Source organism: Blastomyces dermatitidis (genome assembly GCF_000003525.1).
Source record: "Blastomyces dermatitidis ER-3 genomic scaffold supercont1.4, whole genome shotgun sequence".
NCBI lineage: Eukaryota > Fungi > Ascomycota > Eurotiomycetes > Onygenales > Ajellomycetaceae > Blastomyces > Blastomyces dermatitidis.
Window position 1 is genome coordinate 1,536,427 of NW_025544777.1, and position 23,992 is coordinate 1,560,418.

The 23,992-nt window shown below is 46.8% G+C and overlaps 11 protein-coding genes and 2 non-coding genes across 14 annotated transcripts; 6 read left to right on the forward strand and 7 right to left on the reverse strand.

Annotated features, from left to right (window-relative positions):
- Window positions 1–46: 46 nt before the first annotated feature.
- On the reverse strand, window positions 47–118 carry BDCG_16831. Its single transcript has one exon. It is a non-coding gene; the product is annotated as a tRNA-Gln (tRNA).
- Window positions 119–250: 132 nt separating this feature from the next.
- On the reverse strand, window positions 251–322 carry BDCG_16832. Its single transcript has one exon. It is a non-coding gene; the product is annotated as a tRNA-Gln (tRNA).
- A 111-nt stretch (window positions 323–433) lies between these two features.
- On the forward strand, window positions 434–4,728 carry BDCG_04053 (uncharacterized protein). The gene is made up of 2 exons (XM_045419727.1): window positions 434–1,440; window positions 1,505–4,728. Exons 1-2 carry the CDS (start codon window positions 874–876, stop codon window positions 2,645–2,647), a joined length of 1,710 nt encoding a protein of 569 aa, XP_045275962.1. The 5' UTR covers window positions 434–873; the 3' UTR covers window positions 2,648–4,728.
- On the reverse strand, window positions 2,697–3,614 carry BDCG_04054 (uncharacterized protein; the record flags this gene model as incomplete). The annotated part of the gene is made up of 3 exons (XM_045419728.1): window positions 2,697–3,197; window positions 3,266–3,273; window positions 3,578–3,614. 3 exons carry the CDS (start codon window positions 3,612–3,614, stop codon window positions 2,697–2,699), a joined length of 546 nt encoding a protein of 181 aa, XP_045275963.1.
- On the reverse strand, window positions 4,070–6,640 carry BDCG_04055 (AP-3 adaptor complex subunit beta; the record flags this gene model as incomplete). Its single annotated transcript, XM_045419729.1, has 3 exons — window positions 4,070–6,310; window positions 6,365–6,525; window positions 6,601–6,640. The coding sequence occupies 3 exons, from the start codon at window positions 6,638–6,640 to the stop codon at window positions 4,070–4,072; spliced, it is 2,442 nt and encodes an 813-aa protein (XP_045275964.1).
- Window positions 5,479–7,892, forward strand: BDCG_04056. 2 transcript variants are annotated; one of them, XM_045419731.1, is made up of 2 exons: window positions 5,479–7,130; window positions 7,206–7,892. In XM_045419731.1, the coding sequence occupies exons 1-2, from the start codon at window positions 7,020–7,022 to the stop codon at window positions 7,713–7,715; spliced, it is 621 nt and encodes a 206-aa protein (XP_045280726.1). In that variant the 5' UTR covers window positions 5,479–7,019; the 3' UTR covers window positions 7,716–7,892. The 2 variants fall into 2 exon arrangements, with proteins under 2 accessions (XP_045280726.1, XP_045280725.1); XM_045419730.1 differs by having other exon boundaries at window positions 6,259–7,892.
- BDCG_04057 (kinetochore protein nuf2) lies at window positions 7,665–9,691 on the reverse strand. Its single transcript, XM_045419732.1, has 4 exons — window positions 9,459–9,691; window positions 9,123–9,383; window positions 8,144–9,058; window positions 7,665–8,078 (listed from the first exon to the last, which is right to left on the reverse strand). Exons 1-4 carry the CDS (start codon window positions 9,564–9,566, stop codon window positions 7,965–7,967), a joined length of 1,398 nt encoding a protein of 465 aa, XP_045275965.1. The 5' UTR covers window positions 9,567–9,691; the 3' UTR covers window positions 7,665–7,964.
- BDCG_04058 (translation initiation factor eIF-2B subunit alpha) lies at window positions 9,635–11,778 on the forward strand. The gene is made up of 2 exons (XM_045419733.1): window positions 9,635–10,243; window positions 10,315–11,778. The coding sequence occupies exons 1-2, from the start codon at window positions 10,200–10,202 to the stop codon at window positions 11,414–11,416; spliced, it is 1,146 nt and encodes a 381-aa protein (XP_045275966.1). The 5' UTR covers window positions 9,635–10,199; the 3' UTR covers window positions 11,417–11,778.
- An 845-nt stretch (window positions 11,779–12,623) lies between these two features.
- On the reverse strand, window positions 12,624–12,896 carry BDCG_04059 (uncharacterized protein; the record flags this gene model as incomplete). The annotated part of the gene is made up of 1 exon (XM_045419734.1): window positions 12,624–12,896. One exon carries the CDS (start codon window positions 12,894–12,896, stop codon window positions 12,624–12,626), a length of 273 nt encoding a protein of 90 aa, XP_045275967.1.
- A 923-nt stretch (window positions 12,897–13,819) lies between these two features.
- BDCG_04060 (uncharacterized protein) lies at window positions 13,820–15,823 on the reverse strand. Its single transcript, XM_045419735.1, has one exon. It carries the CDS (start codon window positions 15,217–15,219, stop codon window positions 14,197–14,199), a length of 1,023 nt encoding a protein of 340 aa, XP_045275968.1. The 5' UTR covers window positions 15,220–15,823; the 3' UTR covers window positions 13,820–14,196.
- Window positions 15,824–16,732: 909 nt separating this feature from the next.
- On the forward strand, window positions 16,733–17,830 carry BDCG_16833 (uncharacterized protein; the record flags this gene model as incomplete). Its single annotated transcript, XM_045426025.1, has 3 exons — window positions 16,733–16,756; window positions 16,891–17,210; window positions 17,366–17,830. Exons 2-3 carry the CDS (start codon window positions 16,977–16,979, stop codon window positions 17,828–17,830), a joined length of 699 nt encoding a protein of 232 aa, XP_045280727.1. The 5' UTR covers window positions 16,733–16,756; window positions 16,891–16,976.
- Window positions 17,831–18,208: 378 nt separating this feature from the next.
- BDCG_16834 (uncharacterized protein) lies at window positions 18,209–20,837 on the forward strand (the record flags this gene model as incomplete). Its single annotated transcript, XM_045426026.1, has 4 exons — window positions 18,209–18,669; window positions 18,725–18,871; window positions 18,952–20,491; window positions 20,577–20,837. The coding sequence occupies 4 exons, from the start codon at window positions 18,209–18,211 to the stop codon at window positions 20,835–20,837; spliced, it is 2,409 nt and encodes an 802-aa protein (XP_045280728.1).
- Window positions 20,838–21,551: 714 nt separating this feature from the next.
- On the forward strand, window positions 21,552–23,939 carry BDCG_04062 (thioredoxin). The gene is made up of 2 exons (XM_045419736.1): window positions 21,552–22,993; window positions 23,182–23,939. Exons 1-2 carry the CDS (start codon window positions 22,638–22,640, stop codon window positions 23,516–23,518), a joined length of 693 nt encoding a protein of 230 aa, XP_045275969.1. The 5' UTR covers window positions 21,552–22,637; the 3' UTR covers window positions 23,519–23,939.
- Window positions 23,940–23,992: the final 53 nt, after the last annotated feature.

The following is a 23,992-nucleotide window of genomic DNA, read 5'->3' on the forward strand; positions in this document are numbered from 1 at the left end:
AAAGAAAAGAAAGAAACAGAAAAAGAAGAATAAGAAGGACTTTTTTAGGTCGTACTGGGACTCGAACCCGGGTTTCCAGAATCAGAATCTGGCGTGCTAACCGCTACACTATACAACCGTAACTTGATTGGTTGCCGGCGGCATGGATTACGTCTCATTTACATTTTACTCCTCGGTGTGAAAAATGAAAAAAAGAAAGAAAAATAACAGAGAAATTCTTTTTAAAAACAAACTTCCACATTTACACATTAGGTCGTACTGGGAATCGAACCCAGGTTTCCAGAATCAGAATCTGGCGTGCTGACCGCTACACTATACAACCGCGAGTTATTGGCAGACCCAACCCCACTTCCATATTTTTGGGCCAGGCATTTGATCACGAGATAAAGTTATACAGTTTTGCGGAAGCAACTCAGTAAGTAAGCTATGTAGCTATCTTACCATCTCTCATTTCTACATACTTAAATTACTGATTATATGTCCTCGATAATAATGGAATGGACTGGCATTCTGAACAACTGGGACGGTGCAGACCGCCCGCTGTTCATTCAGCGGGTCCCTGCCCAGTTTCTCTCCCCTTCAAAAGTCAGAACTTGGGGATCCTAGAACATCTCAAACGTTACAGCTCTTTTCTGCCACAACTCATGCATGAGCTCACACCCAGGGATTGGAACCAACTGGCAATTTAAATAGGATTGAATGCCGTGTAACTGTTGGTTAAAATGAAGCAGAGGCACGTGATTCAGGGGTATATCTGTTTTCGACACGACCAGGACGCGGTGGCTTTAAAGTCATCCATCCCGTTGCCAGTATCGTCAAAAGCAGCAACCATACCCATCCCAATATTGTCACGATAGGTGGCTCCAAAGTGCGATGGATACCGTCCATAACCCTTCCCAAGACATCCCTTCCGAGGGCCAGAATCACCATGAATCCAACAACCAGACAACAACTCACGATGCAAACGAGCCCAAGCTTCACAAGACCCTTGACAACCAACGCACCATCACCCTCTCAAGTGCTCTGGACCAAGAGGAAGACATGAGAATGGAGTTGCAATATTTGACAAAAATGGCAGACCTACTTACAAATTTATCAATCGAAAAAGAGCAGATCCGAAAGCTTGTTGCTTCTCATTGCGGGTTAGCCAGTCCTGATATGGTTCAAGTGCCGGATATGATTGACTCAAATAACCACCTGACGTGGTTGTATGGAAGCTTCAACGTGTGCATCCCAGTGCGCATCAACACTGGATCACACCTACCTGCAAAAATGGCATTCAGGGTGCCTTTGCTACATAAGATTGGTGAAGAGGCGTTCCCTGGTAATGCTGAAGAGAAAGTGCGGTCCGAGGCTGCAACCTACATCTGGATCCATGAGAACTGCCCGGATATACCAATTCCAAATCTGCGTGGATTTGGCGTCCCTGGTGGCCTTAGTGTGAGTGTATAATCGCCATTTCGGTTGCCGCTACATAGTCTGCTAACATTTGGCGAGATGACAGTTCTTCCAGCCTAGCTTCGTTCCACTCTGGCAGAGGATCAGGACCCATATCTGGCGCTTTTTCTATAGTCTGTTTCGAAGTTCAGACGGGAGCTATGCGTCTTTTTGCAAATACATCCCACAAAAGAGGACTACATTCTTTGAATATAGTTATATCCTGATTGACTGGATCGAAAGTGACGACTCGCAGATCCTCGCGTATACATGGCAGCAGCCTCATACAGACAAACAGACTGAGAATCTATACAGGGGCATTTCAAAAGTTATGATTTCTCTTGCTAGGATCCCACAACCCCGAATTGGCTCTTGGACCATCGATAACGACGGCCGACTAAGTTTGTCCAATCGTCCTCTATTCCTTCAATTCCATCAACTGGAAAATTGGGCTATTCCAACTATCCCGCGAAACATCACCTACTCAACTGCTGATAGTTTCTATCTTGATTTACTTTCTTGCCATGACAGCCGACTTCGATATCAAAAAAATTCTGCCGGTAGCGAAAAGGATACACGTGAACAAGCCCGAGATCTAGTGATGATGAGAGCACTTCTTCATGAATTTACCAGACAACACTCCCGGAATGGCCCGTTTGTCATGCAGCTGACTGATCTGTATCTTGGAAATATCTTCGTGGATAAGGACTGGAATCTCAAGCATGTCATTGATCTTGAATGGACATGCTCTTTGCCACTTCAAAACCTGTTGCCTCCGTATTGGTTGACAGGTAAGGGCATTGATCAACTCGAAGGCCCAGAGTATGGACCTTTCAAGACATGTTACGAAAAGTTTGCGGAGATATTTGAAGAGGAAGAAGACAGGGCAGGACAACTACACCACAATGGACACCACCTGTCTCGGGCCACGAGCTTGAAAAGTGCCCTAGAAGATGGTCGATTCTGGTACTTGGCCGCACTCCGAAGCCCAAAGGGTCTGTTCAACGTTTTCAGACAACATCTAATACCATTCTATGGACTCACTAACGAATACAAATGTCTCGCGGAGACTGTATCTTCATTCTGGACACCTGGAATGGCTTCATTTGTGGAAGTGAAGATGAAAGAACTGGGCCAGTACAAACAAGAGGTTCGGGATATTTTCGATGATAGTGCAAAGAGTGGGCATCCTCGATTCTCCCCCACATAGCCATGGTTTTGTTACTTGCTCCCACATAATGGAACGGTTCTACAAACTTCTAATTTCCCCTATGGCGTCGTGCAAGAGCGTCATGACCACTTTTGCTCACGATTTGGGCTGCTTGGGGATTCTGGGCTACCCCTGCGCTGAAATTCTCTCCTGTCCTTTCTGATGCTGCCGTAGGTAGTGCCCTACCCGTCAAGGCTTGTAATGTTAGCTCTCTGTCCCTTTTGACGTGTTCGGGAACCGTAGTATCGCCCGTTGTATTGCTTTCAGCAGGATCGTGAGTGGTAGCAACGTTATCAACTCTTTGTTCATATGTAGAGTCTTTAGTAGTGCTTGCTGCCTGGATCGAGGAGTCCATGCTAAAGGCACTCATCAGTTGAGGCTGATTATGCCCAGACTGATTGTCAGAATCTGGGCTCGACGAGTACGGGCTAAAGCGACTAATCTCTTCATGCTGATTCTGCTGAGGCTGATTGTTGGTTGTCTGGCTAGAGGGAGGGTTTCCTTGCCTGGCTCTGTTGAGCCTGCGGCGGGGATCTTGCATGACGACTTCCTGTCTTGAACATTAGCTACGGTTATGAGTGAAGAGATGCTGTGTGTTGTCATACCGTGAGTTCATACCGTGAGTTCTTTCGCAGAAAGAAAAGGTTTTATCTTGCTATCTTGCTATCTTGCTATCTTGCTATTGAGATCTCTTTCGATTCCTGATTAAGACCGGAAGCGTGCAAGCAAGGCATTTTATACTTGACAGGGCAATGAGCTGTTGCATATTTGCCTCCCCAGGTAAGGTACCTAGGGAGGTAGGTATAGTAGGCAAATCTAATCTTATGATCTTTGTTAGAGGGTTTTCTTTTGCGTATAGTTGTTCCAAACATAGTCAGGGGGGAGAATGATATGAAGCGAAGCATGAAACCGACCAGTTTGCAGACTCACCTTTCACCTCAAAGTTGTCCATTCTAATCCGTGCCATTTCCCCTAGGCTGGATTAAAATGGGAATTCTCACTATATTGCCGCCCAAGTCTTTTCTTCCTTTGTCATATGGCATTGCATCATGGTCTGAGCAACCCCACCCAGCTCAAAGTTCTTGGTGTCTTCGTGAATCCTTCGAAACAAGATGTTGGATTGTTTGCGTGGCGGCTGTGTTTGGAATTGATATTTCATATCAATTCGTCAGCAATCATAATATGCAAATGAATGATAACTGACCTGCTGAGCAGTGATGGCCCTGTTTCAACCTCAGATCCCCTGAGCACATACATGCCCAGGTGTTGTTGTGTCATGCTTCAGAAAATCCCAACAATTGAAATTGAAACAAAGGTGTGTTGATATGTGCTTATAGATATTAACACATAGCCTTGTCTTGTCTAAGTGGCATGAAAAAGATGATACGTCCAATTCAATCAATAGAGCCAAAGTTAAACCATTCATCGTACCAGAGCGGCTTTTTCATCATCCGAACCCGTATGCTCGTCATCTTCTTCATACTCATCCCCTAGCTCGTCCTCTCCCTTTTGGCTCTCCTCCTCTGATTCCTCCTCCGATTCTTCACTCTCCTCGCTCTCATATTCCGTACTTCCTTCTTCGTCCTCCTCATCTTCCTCGCTCTCCTCACTCTCCTCTTCCGCAAGCCAATCATCCAACGTCTTCTTCCCATTCCCCATTGCAGTCCCATTCTGCCTAACCCTCCCCGTATCAACATCATGCTCCCTGAGTGCATGATCCAACCTCTCGCCAGCCGTCAAATTCACCTTCTCAACAAACCCAGCTCTGCTGCTGGCACTATCGTCGCGTAGTTTGGGATCAGGCTCTTTTCCAGCCTCGACCCAGTCCGGAAGAGGTTCATAGCCACGCAAACCATGGATACCGGCATCCGGCCCTATGACCAGCGTAGATGTGCCGAGGAGCAGGCCCTTGCGCGTTTCGGATGGGGAAGGAGTAAAGGGGACTGGTTTCGGGGCAAGGAGGAGGAGGCTAGCGAGTTGTGTGGAGCTCGGAACTGCGAGTAAAGATTTGTAGAGGCGGGCGCGATCGCGGAGGTCGTAGGAGGTATCATAGCGGGCTAGGAGGAGGATATACTGCCATAAGACTACCATGGGGTCTTCTTCTTTTTGTCCTTCTTGGAAAGGAGGGTGTGAGGGGCCATCATGGTCATAGCCGTGGTTTACATCATTATTATCATCGGCCGTATTTTTAGCTGTTTCGGCGATATTTAGGAGGTGATGGAGGTAAACCTTCGCGCCTAGAAGGACAATTTGCTGCTTTGACGCTTCGGATTCATCTGCGAACCCTTTGGCGAGAATCCGCAGGACATCCGGAGCAATATTATTGCCCACGTCAATGCCCGCAAACTCTCCCACTAACCATATGATGCTGGCCCGTGCATCAGGGCTAGTTGTTGTGTCTAGGTGTTTAGCTAGCATGACGACTGTGTTTTTATGTGATGCAGGATCCTGCTGGATAAGATGCCTAATGACGGTTAAGGCCTCTGACACAAGATTATCGTCTGCGCTGGATATCTGGCCCAGGAGAACTCGAAGGCACCGCGCTGACGTGGTCGCGTCACTTTGAGCACATCTCCCGATTGCCCTTACACTTTCTCGAACGAGGTCAGGTTGGGATCCATGTGAAAAATGCTCCAATTCACTAACAATGATGCCTTTAAGGTGCAGCCCACAGTGTGGGAATAGTAAGGTCAAGATCTCTAGCTTTAACCTCCATATATGCGGAACATCGGACGAGCGAATTAGAAAATGCGAAGCGTATTTCAAGAAAGGCTTGGGGTCGACGAGTGCAATGCATATGATGTTGTATAGCGCCACATGTTGAGTATCCTGCGGACCCCGCAATAGGGCAATTAATGGCCCAACTGCAGTATTGAGGTATGTGGGCGTTCCTACGTATAGAAAGAGGCGGACGACGCTCACGATGACGGCGGAATTCCGACTTTGAAGCAGAGGTTTGCACGCTTTTAGCAGGAGATCAAGATCTGGGTCGACTACCTGAATCTCCTTGCCGAACTCCTCGGGTTCCGCATTCCCTTCATCTTCATCTCCATAAAAACCCTTGGGGTTGGATACCCTTATTCTTTCTGTCCTCCTAGGAAAGCATTTTCTGGCATATACTGTCATCAGCCGTAGGGTCGCAAGCTGGCCCCATTCATCCATATCCACCAGCTTCCTCACCAGGCTGCGATAATGTTTGTGTATCAAATCAATCCTGTCAGGGCACACCTCGAGAAAGGACGATACTGCAGGTCCCACGACGAAGTACTGACTGTCGCCTAGGAGTGTAGATAGATATTCCAAAAGCTGAGGCAACGTGGATGGATCTAGTCTATAGCATTTTGGAATGGCTAGTGCTGCAGCTTTGCGCACATGAGGACTCATATCTCCACAACCACGTTTAATGGCCAACGACACGATCTGGTTAATAACGGGAACCCTGATCCCCGACATTGTCCGCAAAGCCATGGCGCGCACTTGAGGATTCTGATCCGTCAATGATTTTTGAATGGCGTTGATAGAGAGGAGTGCGAGATCCGGTTCGGACTCGGCATGGTGAAGTAGGTAGATGTAGACTAGTTTCTTCACCTCGATATTTGGGTTCGCGACGTTCTTCACAACTGAGGAGAAAAAGGGTAGACATGGTTCGCCTCTATACATTAACTGGATACTCTGTCAGCGCCTTTCATTAACCATATTAGAGAGCATCGATCATACAGCTATGACTTTCCGCAACCCGTCCAGTATATCCCGATCACTCCTGCTGTCGAGGAGCTTCTTGATCTGCGAAAACGAGATATGGCGGTATGGTGAGTTTGATTTGAAAGCGCCCCGGGAACTGCTGGCGCTTTGAGCGGCTTCGATTGTGAGCTCCCGAGCTGTAGATACCATATAAGTATATGCTGATGCTCCATATGACCGGGGAATCTTAAAACGGGCAGCGGGTTAATTACCTGTTTCCAGCATGGAGGAAATGCGCGAGATCGACTCCATTTTTCAATTTGGCCCCAGCAGCTGCGCGCGCCCGCAGCTAATCTGGTGTAGTCGAGCAGCTCATGGAATAGAAACGGAATGGTGGAACAAACAAGGCGGTGGGCGGGGGTGAGTTGGTGTTGGTAGTGCGCAGGATGACGCTGTGGTTGAAGTTGCCGAGTGATGGAGCTTTGGTGGCGTTGTTGTCTTGTCCCTCGCCAAGTACGACAACGACGACACACCCAAGACATCAACTGTGATATATCGATGGATACACGCCTGTTGTGCTTTGCAATATCTGCACTGAGATATAGACGAGTGAAACTATTACTATGACATTTATAGTCTCACCCAAACATCTATCTTGCGGAACAGAGCAAGATCTCTCTCCCCTTGGCGAATGCCCCTCGATATGGTCTCCAATCGCAGCCCAATTATCCTATCTCTAGACTCCACAGGAGACTTAGTGGAACATCTACTTGCAAGAGACGCGCCTGCAACCACACTGATTGTATGCTCTACCAGAGATGCCTTTTTACAGCAACTGTGCGCTGCAGTGACGTCAACTGAACAGGGAACTGAACAGCCGCCCTCACCACAAGATGACCACGGCATGGACTACCATATATCCTCAAATTGTCGGTTTTACAATACCATAGGGTTGATTGCTCAGTCTAAAAAGGTCACATTGGCGTTTTGCCCAAGCCTTGAGCATTTTCGTGCTTACATATCTGTTTTCCGACGTCGGCGGCTGCCGTCACCTCAACAAGAGCACGGTCGTCTCTCATACAGAAGTAGGCCTGTACTGGCTGTCCTTGGTCTGATTGCACTTCATTACGATACGAAGGAGTTTTCTGCCCAGGGCATTGCGAAAAATCTCGCACTCACTGTTGAGATTGCTGCTAGGGAGGGGTTTAATTTGACCTTGTGCGAGTGCGTTGTTGTTGGTCGTGAAAATGCCAGTGGTGGTCGCCTGTGGGATGCTGAAGTGCCTCTGCTAAGCGGACAGACACTCGTGGCGGGAACTGAAAGTGCTCATACAGGGCGGACTGTGAAAGTGAATCAAGTTGCGAGAAGATGGTTTTATTTTGTTTGAGTGAACAAAGTATTTACAAAGACGAGAAGGAATCCTCCTTGAATTATGGAACCTGCCCCAAGTTCCCCAAGTTTATGCAAGAAAGCCCCCAAACCAGAACCGGGAAAACAATACCAAATCAACCTTGAAACCATAAGGGTATCCTGGAAAAAGAAAAAAAAAAAAAAAAAAGGCACGCCTAACCGCTCGATCGAACACCCAAGTCCTAACTCCTAAAACCCGAGCCCAATTTGAACCGACAATCAATTCTCAAAGACATTTTTCCATTTCCGTGATGTAAAGCTTGATGTGGGACTCTAACTTCAAGTACTCGTCGTGGGCGTTGTGAATTTCATTCTCGATATTTTCTTTGAGGTCGACCATCTGCAGTAGAGGTTAGTTGGGTGAAATTCCAAGCCACAAGTATTTGAAACTGTTTGGTGTGTCACCTTCTTCTCTGTTTGCTCGATCCGAATCCTCCGCCTTTCCATGTCGCGCTGCTTCTCGGCACGTTCCTCGCGAAGCTGCTTCTGAATTTCCCTCAGCTCCTCCATCCGCGCCTGTGCTGATTCCTGTTTCTCTCGGCTACTTCTCCTTAGCGCTTCCGTCCGTTCGTGCCAACGAGCTAGTTGTCTTTGTAGAAGTTTCTCCGTTTGGGCCACTTCCCGGACTGTATTTCCCCGCTCTGTGAGCGCGTCTCTGTTCCGAATGGCTCGAGCATCTTCTTCCTCCTCCTTCTGGAGTTCTAACGCAATGTCTTCTAAAACTTTTACACAACTTTGGACATCATTGGAAACAACATTAAATGTGTCCATTGATGTCTGTAACGCACGCATCCTCCTTTCCATATTATCAATCTGCAGTTTGTCCCTCGTTAGACTGTCCGACAACTCGGTTAGAGACGCCTGAAGCGATGCTGGGCTTTGTAATACGTATGGCCGTAACTTCTCACTCTCCTGTTTGCTCTTCAAGATTTTCTCAGTCATCTCCTCGAGATAGGTTTGTTTTCGGGCCTTCTCCATCTTAACTCGCTCGAGGGTTTCAGCAACACGCTCTTGACTCCGCCTCAACTCCAACAATCTGATTTTTAATTCATCATTCCTTTTAATCTTTTCGTTCACGGGTCCTTCCATCGCTTTTTGCTGCCTGCTCATCTCCGCTAGTCGCTGTTGCATTTCCTGGTTCTCCGCATATAAAGCCTCAATGCGTGCCTTGGTCGTTTCGGATTTACTAAAATGCTTGTCAATCACGCTCGTTTGCGTTTCGCGAAACCGGACAAAATTAATAAGGTAAGAGAATATTTTGACAAGACGGTCGTGTGTAGGTTTTGTAAGATCGGTAAAGGCAAAGTCGTTGACACCGCACTATATATATCAGTTAGAAATTGCGCATTATAAGTATACATAAGAGGACATATATCCAGCATACCTCAACCATCAGCTTCCGCAGGGACATGAAGAACCCCATCAGATTGCGAGTGTCGGGCGGGATGAGATCGACATGGTCTGGACATATATCCTCCGCAGCTGCGCGCATAGCCGGCTCGACAGTCTCTCGGGTCGCATTCATTAGTAGCTCGGCGAACGATTCGAAGACTAATTGGATCTGTTGCGGATTCGGCTTAACCAGGTCGGCGACGGAGAACGGGACACCAATATCGTTTATACACCCTGCGATTTCCCTGTCTGGCTGCAAAAATAATTATTATTAGCAAACACCGGGTTGCACTTATGGATACAATACAATAAAACTATATCTGCTTACAAGTCGCATCAGCGCATCACTATCGTCTTCCTTCTTCTTGCTCCGACCACCACCCTGCTGTTGATGGCCCCCATGCCCGTGCTGGTTCATTCGGGAATTGAATGCCATATTGCAGATACATAAAAGAAAATGCGCATCGGGCAGTTATAATCTTCGTGGCGCTAAAGCGACAAAGTTTTATATATAGATTTCGCTCACGATTGAATATATTTCTTCTTCTATTGCGGCCGTTGGACGGAAGGAATTTGTTTTGTTTACGCAGGGACGATGACAGCATGCATCCAAAAGGGGTTTAGCGGACGTGAACGAGGGGTTGTTGCAAATAGTACAAACAATAGAAACAGTACAAACAGGGCGGCTTGTTTTTTGGTGGGAGAATGTCTTGGCATCATCTCATCCGCGATTTCAATCATTCTCCGACTGCTGCGTGTCTTTCAAGCGTCAAATATTATTCTCTTGTCACGGATCTCACTGATATGTGATTGGCTCCATGGTGCAGCTTAGTTTTTAAAATATTAAAACCTTTCTGCCCGTAGAAAGACTTCAGCCATCCCAAATATCGAACCTCTGACTCACTTCCCCAAGTAGGGGCATAATACCTCCCCGCTGATAGCTTCTTTGCGCTCATTTCTTGGTGCAATAAACGACTCGCACTTATACCTGGCCATCTACCTGCGTGCCGAATATTAACACCAGCTAGCGCAATTACTATCTGCCAGTGGGCGGACGTTTTCGCGCCCAATGGCAACAACCATGTCGTCCGCAGACAGTTCCAAGCCTTTTGAGTATGCATGCACTACACTCCACCGGATAAATTCTACTGAGTTGAACATGGGCACTGATACTCCGCTTACAGCATCGTTGCCACATACAATGACCTCCTCCTTTCCGACCCCGACCTTACAATGCCAATCGCGGCCATCGAAGCATTGGTTCTCCTCCTAACTCACTCCCCCTCCTCCACAATATCCGAAACCTTGGATCTACTAGAAAGACACACGGCACACTTAAAACGCTCAATAGCGAACCCAATTGGTCTTTCAGCAGGTACTGATCTTTTCCAACGGTACCTCATAACAACACTACAAAGACCAGGCCAGCTAGGGCCCGCGGGAGATTTCAATGCAATCAGGTCGCATCTACTGACCAACGGCCGGTTATTCATCAAGCGCGCGAAGGAAAGCAGGGATCGGATTGCTGCATTCGGAAGAGGCTTTGTACGGGATGGAAGCACGGTGTTAACGAACGGCGATTCTAGGGTGGTAGGGGCCTTATTGCGGAAGGCTGCGGATGAGCTGAAGGAATCTGGAGCCCCCGCGGCTAGATTTCGGGTTATTTACGTGTTGTCGAACGTTCACACTAAGGATGGCAATGGCGATGGTAGTTCGTCTGGGTCGGACCTGGAAGGTATGGATACGGTCACCGCACTTAGATCTAGAGGCGTTCCGGTAGCTACAATCCCGGAGTCGGCAGTGGCATATGCACTGGGGATGGTGGATATGGTTATTGTGGGCGCGGAGGGCGTGGTTGAGAACGGCGGTATCATATCGCGCCTGGGGACGTATCAAATTGGTCTTCTGGCCAAAGCGGAGGGCAAGCCATTCTATGTCGTTGCAGAGAGCCACAAGTTCGTCAGGCTGTACCCACTCGGCCAGTACGACCTGCCGATCAAACAGAATGTTGTCGATTTCAAAATGGACCAAAGCAGCGAGTCGGCCAGGACAACCTCCAGCGACCAAACAGGAAGCCAAAACCACGAACATGCAACGAAAGAACCAAGGAATCACCTCAACACGCCACCTAGCGAGCAAACGCCGACACCTACCGAGGAAAAGATATCCATAAAACAGGATGCCGTTGATTTCACACCTCCTCATCTCATCTCCGCTCTGATTACAGAAAGCGGCGTGCTTACACCTAGTGCCGTTAGTGAGGAGTTGATCAAGATATGGTTTTGAATTTACAACCCTTTGCCTCAGACTCTTTAAATACTTCTTTTCTTTCGTCTGTCGCTGGTTGAGAAGTTATGCATCAATCGAAAGATGATATGGAATCGTTAATAGCCTTTTCCGCCTCGATGTTTCGTGAAAAATATCCGGGCCGTTCTGGCTGCTTCCCAACGGTTGCTGACAGTAGCTTCGTAAGCTCCTTATTAGCCAACTATATAATCCTTCATTCAAAAGCAGAGCCAGACACGGGTGGCATAAAAGATAGGAAATAATAAAGTCATCTTAACTTAATATACATCAGTACATTCACTATTAGTATTTAATAGGTATCATAATTTAACCCAAAACGCCCACCCCAATTTTTACTGAAAAATATATATTACACCAAAATTAGAAAAGGAAACCACATGAAAATAAGCTATGAATAAATAAACAAAATAAAACAAAATAACAATAAAAACAAACCAAGCATGTATATATCCCTTTAGGCCAAGAAAATCATGTCTCTCACAGGAACTTTCCTAGTCTCCTGCGCCGGAGTTTTTGCCATGTGTTTTTTCACTTTTAAATTTCATCCTGGGGCGGGCCTGGTGCTATACCTTCTGGCTGAAGGGGGATGACTTTGTATGTCCGTGGCTATCACCCCCTCCCCCCATCAGGCACATTGATGATAAAGGTGAGGTGATAGGGTATGGAGTGTTCGGAACATGATGTTACTTGCTGTTCTTCTCCTTGGGTTATTATTTGGTGGCGCAAGCTCGCGAAGGGGCGCACATCTTAGCAATGAACGATGGACCGTTATCGGGGTGGTCCGGCTCTGCGTCTGGTTGAATTTGGTAAAGCGAATGATGATTCTTCGTTCCTGGTGTGGACGTGTAGAATGAGTGTTTTCAAAAAAATCGTGTTTCATGGAGTGATACCAGGTACCGCCAATCATGCTACCTGTATATGTCTGAGGGTGAAATATAGCCAAATTCAAAGGTAATAAGAGTTGCGTGAGCGTTCTGTCTCGCATTGCAGATATGGTGTGTCGCGGTTGTTAACTTCTTTCGTACATACATGGCCACATATGTCGGATTGTATATCAGCTGAATTTCCTCGCGAGAGGTCATTCATCCATAGAGGTGTAGAGTTATCATCGGAACATGGAGTAGCGACGGAAAATGCTGTTTATCTCCAGGAGGGCCCATCTGTCCTTCCCCCAGAGTCTACCTATTCATTCCTCCCCCTCTTCCTCAGGGATAGGAGGAAGAATATCAATCTCGTATCTCGCATGCGTGCCCAAAACTTCCCTATACATCTGAGCCCCAGTACGAGGAATGGGAATCCTGTCAGGCATCCTTGGCCGTGTATTCCTTCTCGCAATCCCTTCTACGAAGAGGACAATCATGCATGACAGTAGAAGGGCATTGCGAAAGTATTCCAAAATGGCGTTGGTGCGCAGGGAGAAGATTTGAACTGTCTGGATGAATTTGCTGATGGCATACATGGTCACGCTTCAACCTTTTCTGGAGTGGATGTGTATGTAGATCTGTTCAGCGATATGCAGATGACGTCCTGGAGTAGATATATGTATATAGTCAAGCATAGAGATATGTAGTTAATTTTATCACTTGTGAGAAGCATGAGAGTAGACGTGCATGGGAAAGAGGGTATGGGAATGAAAAGGAAATATAAGAAATAGAATAAATCGGAGGAAGAGATAGATACTGTTTCCTTCTGACGACATTCTTTTGAGTTTTCGAAGATACACCTCAGAAAGCAAGATTAGATGAACTTATTCCTTAAAGGATGGAGGCAGCCGTAATAAGTAGAGACCAAAACTATAATATAGACATGTCCGTAATGGCCACAAAGTATGCGAGCGCCGAAAGAGTTCATCATGCATCTGGAGAACTAAAAACGGGTTGAACACAGTTTTGACAGATATTAGGCTCAAAAAGGTAAAGTAGAAATGGTGTTTCATGTCGTGAGCAAGAAAAACAGTAGATGAATGCAATGTAACTGATCTCTACATCTGTAGAGCTAACCTCGACCTCTCTCGAGGTCTCAGGCCATGTATCGCCTAGGTATGACGAACAGTAGAAGACATTTCCTTGTAGTTGTAGAGCTATTCAGAATAACTTTCAAGTTACATTTTGTCAGCTTGCTGGAGAAAAGCAAGGTGTGTGTGTATATATCAGGTCGTTAACGAGGATTTGTATGTCGACGAGAATAGTTGAAACGTTAAACGCAGCGTAAGCTGGGGTGAACCTAAAAATAGGCGGATTTAGCAGGGCAACGCGGCTGGCGAGAAAACTCTATTTTTTTAAGCTTTGTCGGGAGAAGCTTATTTTAGCCGCCAAACCACCAGCGTCAAAACTGGAGGATGGGAAGGTTGAGGATATGCAAAGTTAGATATTTTGTAGGATTGCTTGAACGGCACGTGTATATAGTTCGACTGAAGTGGAAAGGTCTGTTGACGGCCCCGAATATAGCTAGTGAGGCATCGTAGGTTTGGATGAACCATAGTATAGTTACTCCGTACGGAGTACTAACTAGCCATAGTGAGCTCCTACTCGAATTAATCACATCAGAGCACTTGGAAACGGTAGCCTGCAATAACCACCGACATTGGTTATCTATCTATCTTAATAGTTAAACTATTTATAAAAGGGATGTCTATCTAAAAGTAAAAGTAAAATAGAATAAACCTAAGAACTACTTAGAAACAAAGAGATGTCATAATCATAGAAAAACAAAACATCATTAATCGCGAGTTTAAAAACGAGCACATACACACAACTCCATCATGACTGAAATTCCCCAAACTCCCCACCGCCATCATCGTCATTATCACCGAAGCCCAGGACCACCTTATTCTCTTCCGTGTTCAACATAGACTGCGGCCTTCGCCGTCGATCGCTCCGCCCGCCGGATGGCGGGGGCGCGATCATTGGAAATGCCGTAGAGGAGGAATCGCCATCTCCATCCCCTCTCGAAGCCGGCGCTGGCGGCGGAGGGAGGGAAAATAACGCCGTCTGTTCCTCCTGGGCAGCCATAGCGGGGCTGACCAACTTATCCGCGGTGTTGGGTTTCTTCCCACCAATATTGATACTGATCGTCTGCCCGGGTTTCAGGCTGTAATCTCTTGGCGGCTGCTGCGCTGGGCTTCCCGGTGCCGGTTTCTGTTGTGGGCCTGATCCTGGTAATACCCTACCCGTTTTGGCTGTTGTGGTAGCGGCGGCCCTTCCTGTACCTGTCTGCCCACCCTGGGCAAACCCCAACACCTTCCGCGCCTCTTGCAGCGTGACGCCGAAATCGAAGGCTTCGCTTCTATCTTCGAATCCAATGCCTAATATTGCTTTTCGCCCGTCATTCATAACTCTTATCGCGAAGAACCGAGAAGAATCGATGGCATGCTCGACGGCGCCTGGATCGGTGTACGGGGCTGCCGCGAAGAGGTTTCCGGTGCTTGGGTCCTCCAGGACAATGTCTACTTTGACTTTTTCTTGCGGACTAGCTACCGCCGCCGCTATGGTAGTTGCTGCTGGGATGCCTGGACGGGGTGGTATCTGTGTCCATGTGTGCGGTTGCGGGGGAGCAGGGAGGGTAATTGCGGTCTCAATAATGCGAAGTCGGGCAGTGAAGATCTGGCGGGTCTGGTTGTTATTCTTCGGATCTGGAACGGTCCAATCGGCAGCGGCGTAGCCCTTCATAGAGGTCAAAGGTGGAATTGCATAGACGTGGACGGGATGGCAGATGAAAAGGACTCGTTGGATAGCATCGTTCGGGAGCTCTTTGCCCGTTGCGGGATCGATTTGACCAGACATTCTAGAAGTAAGTTAATTTCGGTATGTGGGGGGACGGGAAAAAGCTCGCATAGAGCGCTTTGAATGGTACGCTCCGAAACTATACACAGGATGTGCGGTGTTTCCCTTCCATCTTGTTATGATTGCTGAAGGCGGCGGGTGCAACAGCTGGAAACCCCGCTGCCTGGTGGGGTAATAACAATACGAAATTTTGCGCAGTTAGGCTATTTAAGTCTCGTATCGATTGGTAATGTTGTGACGCACCCTACGCCATAACATAACTGTTCCGTTTTTGGAACCCCACTCTATTTTGAATATTAATACCAACTTGTGTAACTTCTATGTGTTTGTCGATATTCCATTCTCTAGGAATTACATGTCTGGAAAATGCTGATACAAGACAACGCGGATGGGTTTCGCGTGTTGTTTTACTTGTGCGTCATCTTAACTATGCATTCCTGGATTTAGTTGAGGCTGGCATCTATCTTCCTGACGGATCCATGGATATACACCCAGGAAGGACGTTTGTTGCAGGCCAATGATTGTCCAGGCAGGAGAATCCAGACCAATGCAAAAAATTGGATCTACTGGTGAACCCATGGGAATGCAGAACCTATCTGCGGACTTTGGAAGCCATCCTCAAACTTTTGTCTCTTGGATTATGACGATATTTCGGTGATTTGTCACAATCTCTATCCGCAGAAGCATGGCCGTAAAAAAGCTCTGCCCCTCCAAAATCAGCTTACGTGATGATGATGATGATCATCATCATCTTGGACATCATCATCTTGGACATCATCATCTTGGACACTTTCCGCAGAACATGTATCTTCAATGGGCTCCTTGAAAACATACCCCGTGGAAAGGCTAATGAGGAGAGGAAAATATATTTAAAAACCATCTACAACGTCCGCAGGATCAATCACCTACAGCCGGGTAATATCTCAGGACGTAAAAGGATCGAACGCTGTCAGGGGCAAGCCGACGATGTAGAACTTCCAAGACGAGGGTGATTTGATTTGCCTAATGCCTAATGAACCCTTTTCATTCCAACTAAGTTTTTCTAAACCAGATGGGATGGATTGGATGGATTGACAACCGTCGGTCCCTGTTCTTAAAGAGTTCTGCTGCTGAAAACCAGGAAACATGGAAAACTAATATCAAACTCACCAGTTAGTTAGTTGGTTATCACTGGAACAGGACAAGCAACCGCAGACGAGATTACGACACGATGTCAAGCGAATTAACGCACTATTTTGCTGGACAAAAAGACACTGCAGCCAGTCTCATTGCGACGCCACTGTTCATCCACCGCGCGATGGGAATCGACATTTCGAACGAACTGTGAGAAAGCAGAGAGACATGGTTCCTCGCCGGATCCGGCCTGCCAGATGGTGAAAAACCAAATATGCTGACATATTTAGGACATTTTTTTTATGATATTATACGTAGAGGCAATATTATTTTCAGTACGGCGCCATCCAGTATGCTTGTTTGAGTTAATGATAACTAGTTATTGGGTGGAATGTTAACGAAAAAAGAGAATGTTTATGGAAAAGCAAGTAGACAGGTTCTCCCGCTTTCTTTGTCTCAAGTCTTTTTCTTTCTTTTTTCTTTTTGCTCGTTTCTTTTCCGTGACTGTGTCACCCAGCTTGATAGCGGGGTCGTTGATTGCTTCTGACACCGCTGTAGATCGGATCTCTCCATCCAACCAACCCCTTCGCCAGGCGCGCCAACGAACAAGTTTCCGGAACAGGGCTCAAGAAGCAGGAACAGGAATGGCCAGTTATATATATCCCCAACCAGAGGATCGTGTTGGCAGGGCAGGAGGAGACTGGGCCTTTGCCCTGAGAGCCGTAGCCCATTTCCCGAGATTTTGTTTCGAAATACGAGCCACGAGTCGAGAGGGGAAGAAGAATAATGGTTGTGAAGACAATGATACTTGGCAGTTGGAACCATGTCAGATAAAATCAGATCAGCGGAAAAAACGAAAGAATTTTCTCTCGACTGAAGTCCGTTCAGAAATTTGTATTGCAAGAATCAGTCAGCCCTATAACCGTGTCCAGCAAAAGTCAAAATAAAGTATCATAGTAGTCAGGTTTAGAGTGTGGTAGAATTTGCGGGGAGGTGTCCCCTGCTATCTACTACCCCAGCATGCCCAGCCTAGGTAGATAATTTCAGGGAGTGTCGAGAAGAGGCTGAAATGAGGCGAGCGTTGATGTATAGGTATCTTTTGTTGGCGGTTGGCGGTTGGCGGTTGGCGGCTGGGCAAGCTGGCAAGCTGGCAATTTGGCAGTTTGCAACCATATCCGGACACAAGATAATCCAGGCCGAGACAACCAGCGGTCCAAACAACATGACATATCATTGCCGGAGGCTCCACGGTGCCTGGTACCTTAGGGACGCGGGGCAACTAGGCCCAACACGGCTAGGGCCGGAGGTGGTGAGAGTGTTTGTGGTAGTAGCGAGTGAGACCTACGCCGGCTGCCCCTTCCTGTTTCGCAGCGCCCCGTCTCGCGGTTCCCCTGTGTGTGCCTGCGGCGAGTCTGTGGGCGAGGCTCCTCCCCTCCTGCCTGGCCGGGCTAGTCTGTCTCTCTTTTCCATCGCATCCAAACCTCATCTTCAACTTTAACTTTAACTTCACCTCCTCTCCATGTCTATCCACTCTACACGCCCACCGCCACGTAACACCTCTTCATCTAAACGGCTTGCTTTCAACGGTTCCAAGTCTCGCTTTGACCCCTGATAACGCGTTGTCTTATTTTATTATCCTAACTTAACCCTCTCCCACTCTCCCGCTCTCCCACTCTTCCACTCTTCCCACCCTGGGTACCCAACAATGCCCGAATGTACCCTCTCTGGGAATACCGTCGCGGTGTTGCCGCCATCCTTCATTCTGACCTCACACTGAACCTGGTGTAGTTGGTCCTCAAAAGACACACTCTGTGTGCCCCTTTGATTTATATTATCCGTTGTACTGTACTGTGTTCCGCGTTGAAAATCTATCGCCATGGCCATATGGCCCTTTGGCCGCCGTAGGAAGCGGCCCCGAAAGGCTGCGGATAACGAGGCTTTTTCGGGTTCTGCAGCACCTGCTGGCGGTGATGCTCTGGTACATGTACTCTCTCGTGGCTTTGGCGGCCATGGCTCCCATCAACATCAACCTAATTCCCATAGTTCCATCTCGGGCTCTGGAAAAGCTACCAGGAGAGGCAGCAAGCGGAGGAAACGAAATAATATCCCCCCTACAACAGCTTATGATCTACACCACCGTAACGACAACGACACTGTCCGTCTGACTGATTTACCTCCCGGTGCCATGTCCATCGCTTCCGCTCGCTTCCATCGTCAACCTGCTTCGGTTGATTCTTCTCTCTCGAGGAACTTTGCCTTATCGCCCTCCAACTATCACTACTCCCCAAGCACCGCCTCGCAGACGAGCCTTGGACAAGCTGCTCCAACACTACACGGGTCGCCGGACCAGCACCGAAGCTACCATATTCAAACTGAAACCTTCAAAATGCAGACGGAATGATTATTCGAGGGAGTTGGAAATTAAAATTATGACCAGCCACGTGACTGTCCTACGACGACCTTCTATTGTGTCCCCTCCCCTGGAGTGGTGGGAGTCCCACAAGCGAGGGACGAGAAACATAAAACTGCTCATGGGCCGGTATCTTCCCAAGTCTCTCTACACGTTGATTCGGGTCGAAGCTCCCCCTTTGATATGGAGTCATGTGCATTCAAAATCAGCTCTTTCGCGGCTTTGACACCGCGGCCAATTCTGAGATATGCGGAACAACCGCGGTACGGACTGGCGACAAGGGGTCATTCTCGAGCATCCACAAAGAAAGACTGGAGACAGGTTATCCCGGCGGAAGATCTTACACGTATATCCCGCATCCACGATCTAGCAGATGATATGGATGCTAGTGCTTTGAAAGAGCTGATGGAAAGAGATCGCCGACGAAAGGAAATGAAGCGGCTAGCTGACCAACAGAAGCTTCAGAGAAAACTACAAAGAAGAGCAGACTTTCAGCGTGAACATGAACGACGCAATCCTCCAGTACCATCGCAACTTGCAACTTCAGGAGATGGCGTTGGGCTCCCTGCTAGTCGTGTACATGGTGCTACCGAAAAGATTGGTGTGACTCTTTCAAGCCGTATTGCAAATGCCGTGAAGGCCACTGCTTCTTCAGAGTCATGGCTACGAGACCCATCCAAGGAAAGTCTACACGATACACCCTCTCGTCCGAAGGACCAAACCTTGTCAAGGGTAAATGGAAGTTCTGCTGTATGTTGCTCGCCGCGAGGGCGTTCAAGTAACATCAGCCGCGATATTAGCATGTCGGGGATGAGTTGTCAGCATTCTATTGAGCTAAGCCACGGGGCCAAAGCCGCGGACAAACTAGGTGCTTCTCAGGCCCCAGAGACCGCACGAGGATCGGCAGGAGATATGCCTACACAGAATTCTGAACTCGAGAAGGGTCATTCCGATAGCGCTGGAAAGCTTTCAACCTCGTGGACTGCCTTCTTCCGACGGGGGGGTTCTCGATTTCGACGGCCAAATGCGGAGCGGACAAAGACACCATCAGAGTTTTCAATCCCATCCAGAGAATCGTTTCAAAGAATCAACCAGCAGCCAGCATCAGCGCAACCCATTCCGATTCCGGACCGAAGCTACTTGCGCCCCAAAATGCCTCCTCGATCCCAGTCCAAATTTACAGAACATTTTACCGAGCCAATTACTAAATTCCCACCTCCTCCCGGGCGCGATTTTCAATCGTCAAGCGACCCTCAGCTTTCGTCTGCCGCTGTTGGATTACCCATTGCGGGTATTACTGCTAATAATGAGCATTACAACGTGGACAGGGATTCTGCCGTTGTTACGTTTGAACAGTGTGACTGCAACCGTTCATCTGGGGCCGGCAGCCCAGAAACCAATGCTGAGAGCATCTTTCTCGCCCACTCACTCGCCTCTATAAACTCTGAGGGTTCGTGGCTTTCCGGGAGACCCTCCCGGCGCCTCTCTCAGCCCCCGAAGAATTCAAGCAGCGCGAATTCCACTAAAGAGATTCTAGACGAGTATGAAGAATACAAGTATAGGGTTGATAACGATTATGACCCTCAACCACCTATCCCTTTAGAGGAAGCCGTCAATGAGAACGAAACGCTTCATGCCAGCGTCGGAAAACGCGCTCTTCTCGTCCGCCCAGACCACCGGCAATTCTCCAACAAGGACAATATCATCGTCGACGACAACCACAAGCACCTTTACATGGAAACAGAAGGAGTTTGAGCAGACACTAACTCCCCTAGCCCAGATAGCCCGCTCGAAGCCGACCCGGAACTCGGTCGCGCGACTAGTGTGGATCTAGGGAGACAACATGCTCGCCACATTAGTTCCGGAAGTGCAAAGCTTTTGGAGATTCCACGGCGGCCGTCGGAGGCTAAGCGGCTTAGTGTTGATTCTGCAGGGAGTGGTGCGTTGCCCAAAGACGCGTAACGCCGTGGTTGGGTTGAGTGAGCAGTGGTGGAAGGAGAGAAGTGTGGGATGGAAGGAGCTGATGGTGGAGATGATTGATGACAACGACGAAGAAGCATTGAAGGAGGAGAAGAAGAAGATCTTCTCGAACTGAATTATCAGGCAAGCCCGCCCGCATTCCTTTAGTTTTGGTTTTATATTTTTCCTTGGTGCGATATTTTTCGGAGAATGGATTATACACAATAGTGTTGTCACTAAAATGAAAAAAAAAAAAAAAAAAAAATGAAAAAAATGAAAAAATGAAAAAAGAATGGTAAAAAGAAAATGAAAAGAAAATGGAAAAAAGGCAAGAAAAAGAAGAAACAAAAAGAACCTATGAAAAAAAGGCGAGGAGGAAAAAACTCAACTTGTCAACAATGCCAAGGTTAACAGCAGACTGACCACACTCATTTATTATTTCCTTGAATCTCTCATTCCTCAACCACTTTTTCTTTTGTTATCTCTTCACTTCCAACTCCATACACTATTTTGGGCTTTGTCATGATAATTCAGGTGGAGAATCACACTTTTTCATCTATTTATCTTTGCTTTTCATGAAATTTACAAATGATTCATCTTTCACATGAAAATGTCTTTTTGCTACACTTGCATCATTTATACATTATCACTTCTTCTATCAAGTCTGCATAATTAGACTTTGTTTGACACTTTCTCTACAATTCTGTCTGTTTTCTGATTCTGCTCTCAAGTATTTTGCTTTGATTATTGATTCTTTCTGTTCTCACCCTTGTCTCATTTTCACTCTGGTTCTTTACTTCTGTGCGGATTTCACTACTATTCCCCATCCTGTTTTTTTTTTTTTGAGGGGGGGGAGGGGTTAAGTTCTTTCAGTGTGTGTCTTTCTTGATTTACTTCTTTCAGAAATTGGGGGAAAGGGAAATAGCCGTAGCAGTAGTGTAGTGGCTTGTTATTTGGAATAGGGAAGGGATATTTGAATATTAGGGAAACTGAGAATGGAAATGGAAATGGATTAGATCTGAAGCGGAAGAAAATGACTAGAATGGGCATTCTCTCTCAAGGATATTTGATTTACTTCATTGTTGTATTTATAATAAAAGAGTCTGTCTGCTCGAAGGCTCTTCATCACCATCAAATCATTAAGGTGTGGCGCACGCAAGTACAGTACAGTACGGTGCGTAATAACACCATACCCAGCCTGGCATGTATCTCCGATGTCACGCGCGGTTCTGTTTACCACCAAACGCGACCTATTATTATTTATTTTTATTTTCAAGAATGTATTTTCTATTTTCTTCTCTTTTCCCTCTTGATCGAAGCTCAATCAATCAAATCAATTAAACAAAATCATCACTGTGATTTCAAATCGAAGAACCCGAGACAACTCCGGTATAAACAACGCAACGCCCCTGCTATTATAACTAACTACCTACCATTGTTATGATTACACACACACCTGCTACCGGCAACACCACGAACGCAGTTAACTAAAAGAATTGCGAAATCCTCTCTGTCTCTCTCTCCGTCCCCCGTTCGCATCGGTCGGCAGCACCCGAGATACTCCGGTTCCTCGCACTTCTCCGACATCCCGAATCATAAATATAAATATGGGGAAGCCAGTCGATTGATTTGGAATCATCCTGGCTCACAATTTGGAAAATTAAAAATAAAATATAATAAAATATAATAAAAATAATAAAAATAATAAAATATATATAAAAAAAATAAAATAAAGAAGAAAGAAAGAAAATACAAAATACAAAAAATAAAATTAAAATTAAAAATAAAGAAAAAAATTAAAATTAAAATTAAAACTAAAAACCAAAAAACCAAAAAACCAAAAAACAAGAAGACAAGGGGGGCGGCTGTGAATCCAAAGATTAATAAAAATATTACAATTTCCATATAAGTGGTTAACCCAGCAAACAGCAACAGGATGCTCCCGAAGACGTCATCGCGGGCTCTCTTTCTGCACACAATTCAACATCATCAACCACGCCAACCCCTCTTCACCACTTCCACTTCCACTTCCACTTCCATTTCCACCTCCATTTCCACTTCCACTCTCACCACCACCACCACCACCACCACCACCACCACTCCTCCTCCTCCTTCCGCCCCACTACGCCTATATAACTCGCTCCGCCCCTTGTCGTTCTTCCTGCGCACGACATCTACCTCCACAGCATCAGCCTCTGCTTCCTCGCTGAGTACCAATCGCTCCTTCACCTCTTCCGCCCGTGCCAGCTTTAGACCTACCGCCGGCACCATGGTTGTTCATAATCTGAAAGAGTGAGTGTGGTTTTTATTTATTTATTTATTTATGGTTGTGGTTGTGGTTGTGGTTAATAGTTATCCACTCCCATCCCATCCCCATCCCATCATCCCATCATCCCATCACTCCATCTCATCCCAACCGAAAAAAAAAAAAAAAAAAAAAAGGAAATACAAGGAAATATACAACTAACCCCCCCAAACAGCCGCGCCTCCTTCGACTCCGCCGTCGCAACAACCACCCCCGCCAGCACCGCCAGCACCGGCCAGCCCCCCAAACCGCTAATCGTCGTCGACTGCTACGCCACCTGGTGCGGCCCCTGCAAAGCCATCGCCCCCAAACTCGTCGAGTTCTCCGACACATACCCAAACGTTGGCTTCTACAAGGTCGACGTCGACGAGTGCCCGGACATCGCGCAGGAGCTGGGCGTGCGCGCCATGCCGACCTTCATCTTCTTCAAGGACGGCCAGAAGGTGGATGAGGTGCTCGGGGCGATGCCCGCGGCGATTCTGGCGGCCATTAATAAGCATGTTTCGTCGTGAGTGTGTGAGTGTTTGGGGGTGGAGGGGAAAAAGGAGGGAGGTTGAATGGTATATTCTGGTTTTGGCTGCTTTTTGCCTTTTTTTTTTTTTTTTTTTTTTTTTTGTATACTTAGTATGGAATGGTTTCCCGGTGAGGGATTGGGAATGGGAAATGTGGTAAATTACATATGATATAAAAAAAAAAAAACCGGAGACAGAAGAAAATAACAAGGATGTGATTTGATTTTAATATCTTGAATATGAATGATAGATATTTGTATTAATCAGAAAAGGGAAGAAATGAGTGAATCATATTTAAAACAGTGATTTCTTATATACTATAACTACTGTGTTGTATCATATGAGTATTCTAGATTCACTCTTTTTAACTAAAGAATTGCTGATGAGATTGAAGACTGAGATTAACTATTAAAAGAATGAAGAGCACTTGAAAATTAAGTTATTACTTGAATTTTACACTTTCACTTTATTCTT

Excerpts from the sequence above, each read along its gene's own strand:
- BDCG_04060 (XM_045419735.1), bottom strand. The coding sequence starts at position 15,219 with ATGTCTGGTCAAATCGATCCCGCAACGGGCAAAGAGCTCCCGAACGAT.
- BDCG_04062 (XM_045419736.1), top strand. The coding sequence starts at position 22,638 with ATGCTCCCGAAGACGTCATCGCGGGCTCTCTTTCTGCACACAATTCAA. Across the intron at positions 22,994-23,181 it reads GTTGTTCATAATCTGAAAGA|CCGCGCCTCCTTCGACTCCG; the intron begins GTGAGTGTGGTT and ends CCCCCCAAACAG.
- BDCG_04056 (XM_045419730.1), top strand. The coding sequence starts at position 7,020 with ATGCCCCTCGATATGGTCTCCAATCGCAGCCCAATTATCCTATCTCTA.
- BDCG_04053 (XM_045419727.1), top strand. The coding sequence starts at position 874 with ATGGATACCGTCCATAACCCTTCCCAAGACATCCCTTCCGAGGGCCAG. Across the intron at positions 1,441-1,504 it reads GCGTCCCTGGTGGCCTTAGT|TTCTTCCAGCCTAGCTTCGT; the intron begins GTGAGTGTATAA and ends GCGAGATGACAG.
- BDCG_04058 (XM_045419733.1), top strand. The coding sequence starts at position 10,200 with ATGGCAACAACCATGTCGTCCGCAGACAGTTCCAAGCCTTTTGA. Across the intron at positions 10,244-10,314 it reads GACAGTTCCAAGCCTTTTGA|CATCGTTGCCACATACAATG; the intron begins GTATGCATGCAC and ends CTCCGCTTACAG.
- BDCG_04057 (XM_045419732.1), bottom strand. The coding sequence starts at position 9,566 with ATGGCATTCAATTCCCGAATGAACCAGCACGGGCATGGGGGCCATCAA. Across the intron at positions 9,059-9,122 it reads TGCGGAAGCTGATGGTTGAG|TGCGGTGTCAACGACTTTGC; the intron begins GTATGCTGGATA and ends TGATATATATAG. Across the intron at positions 8,079-8,143 it reads TCGAGCAAACAGAGAAGAAG|ATGGTCGACCTCAAAGAAAA; the intron begins GTGACACACCAA and ends CCTCTACTGCAG.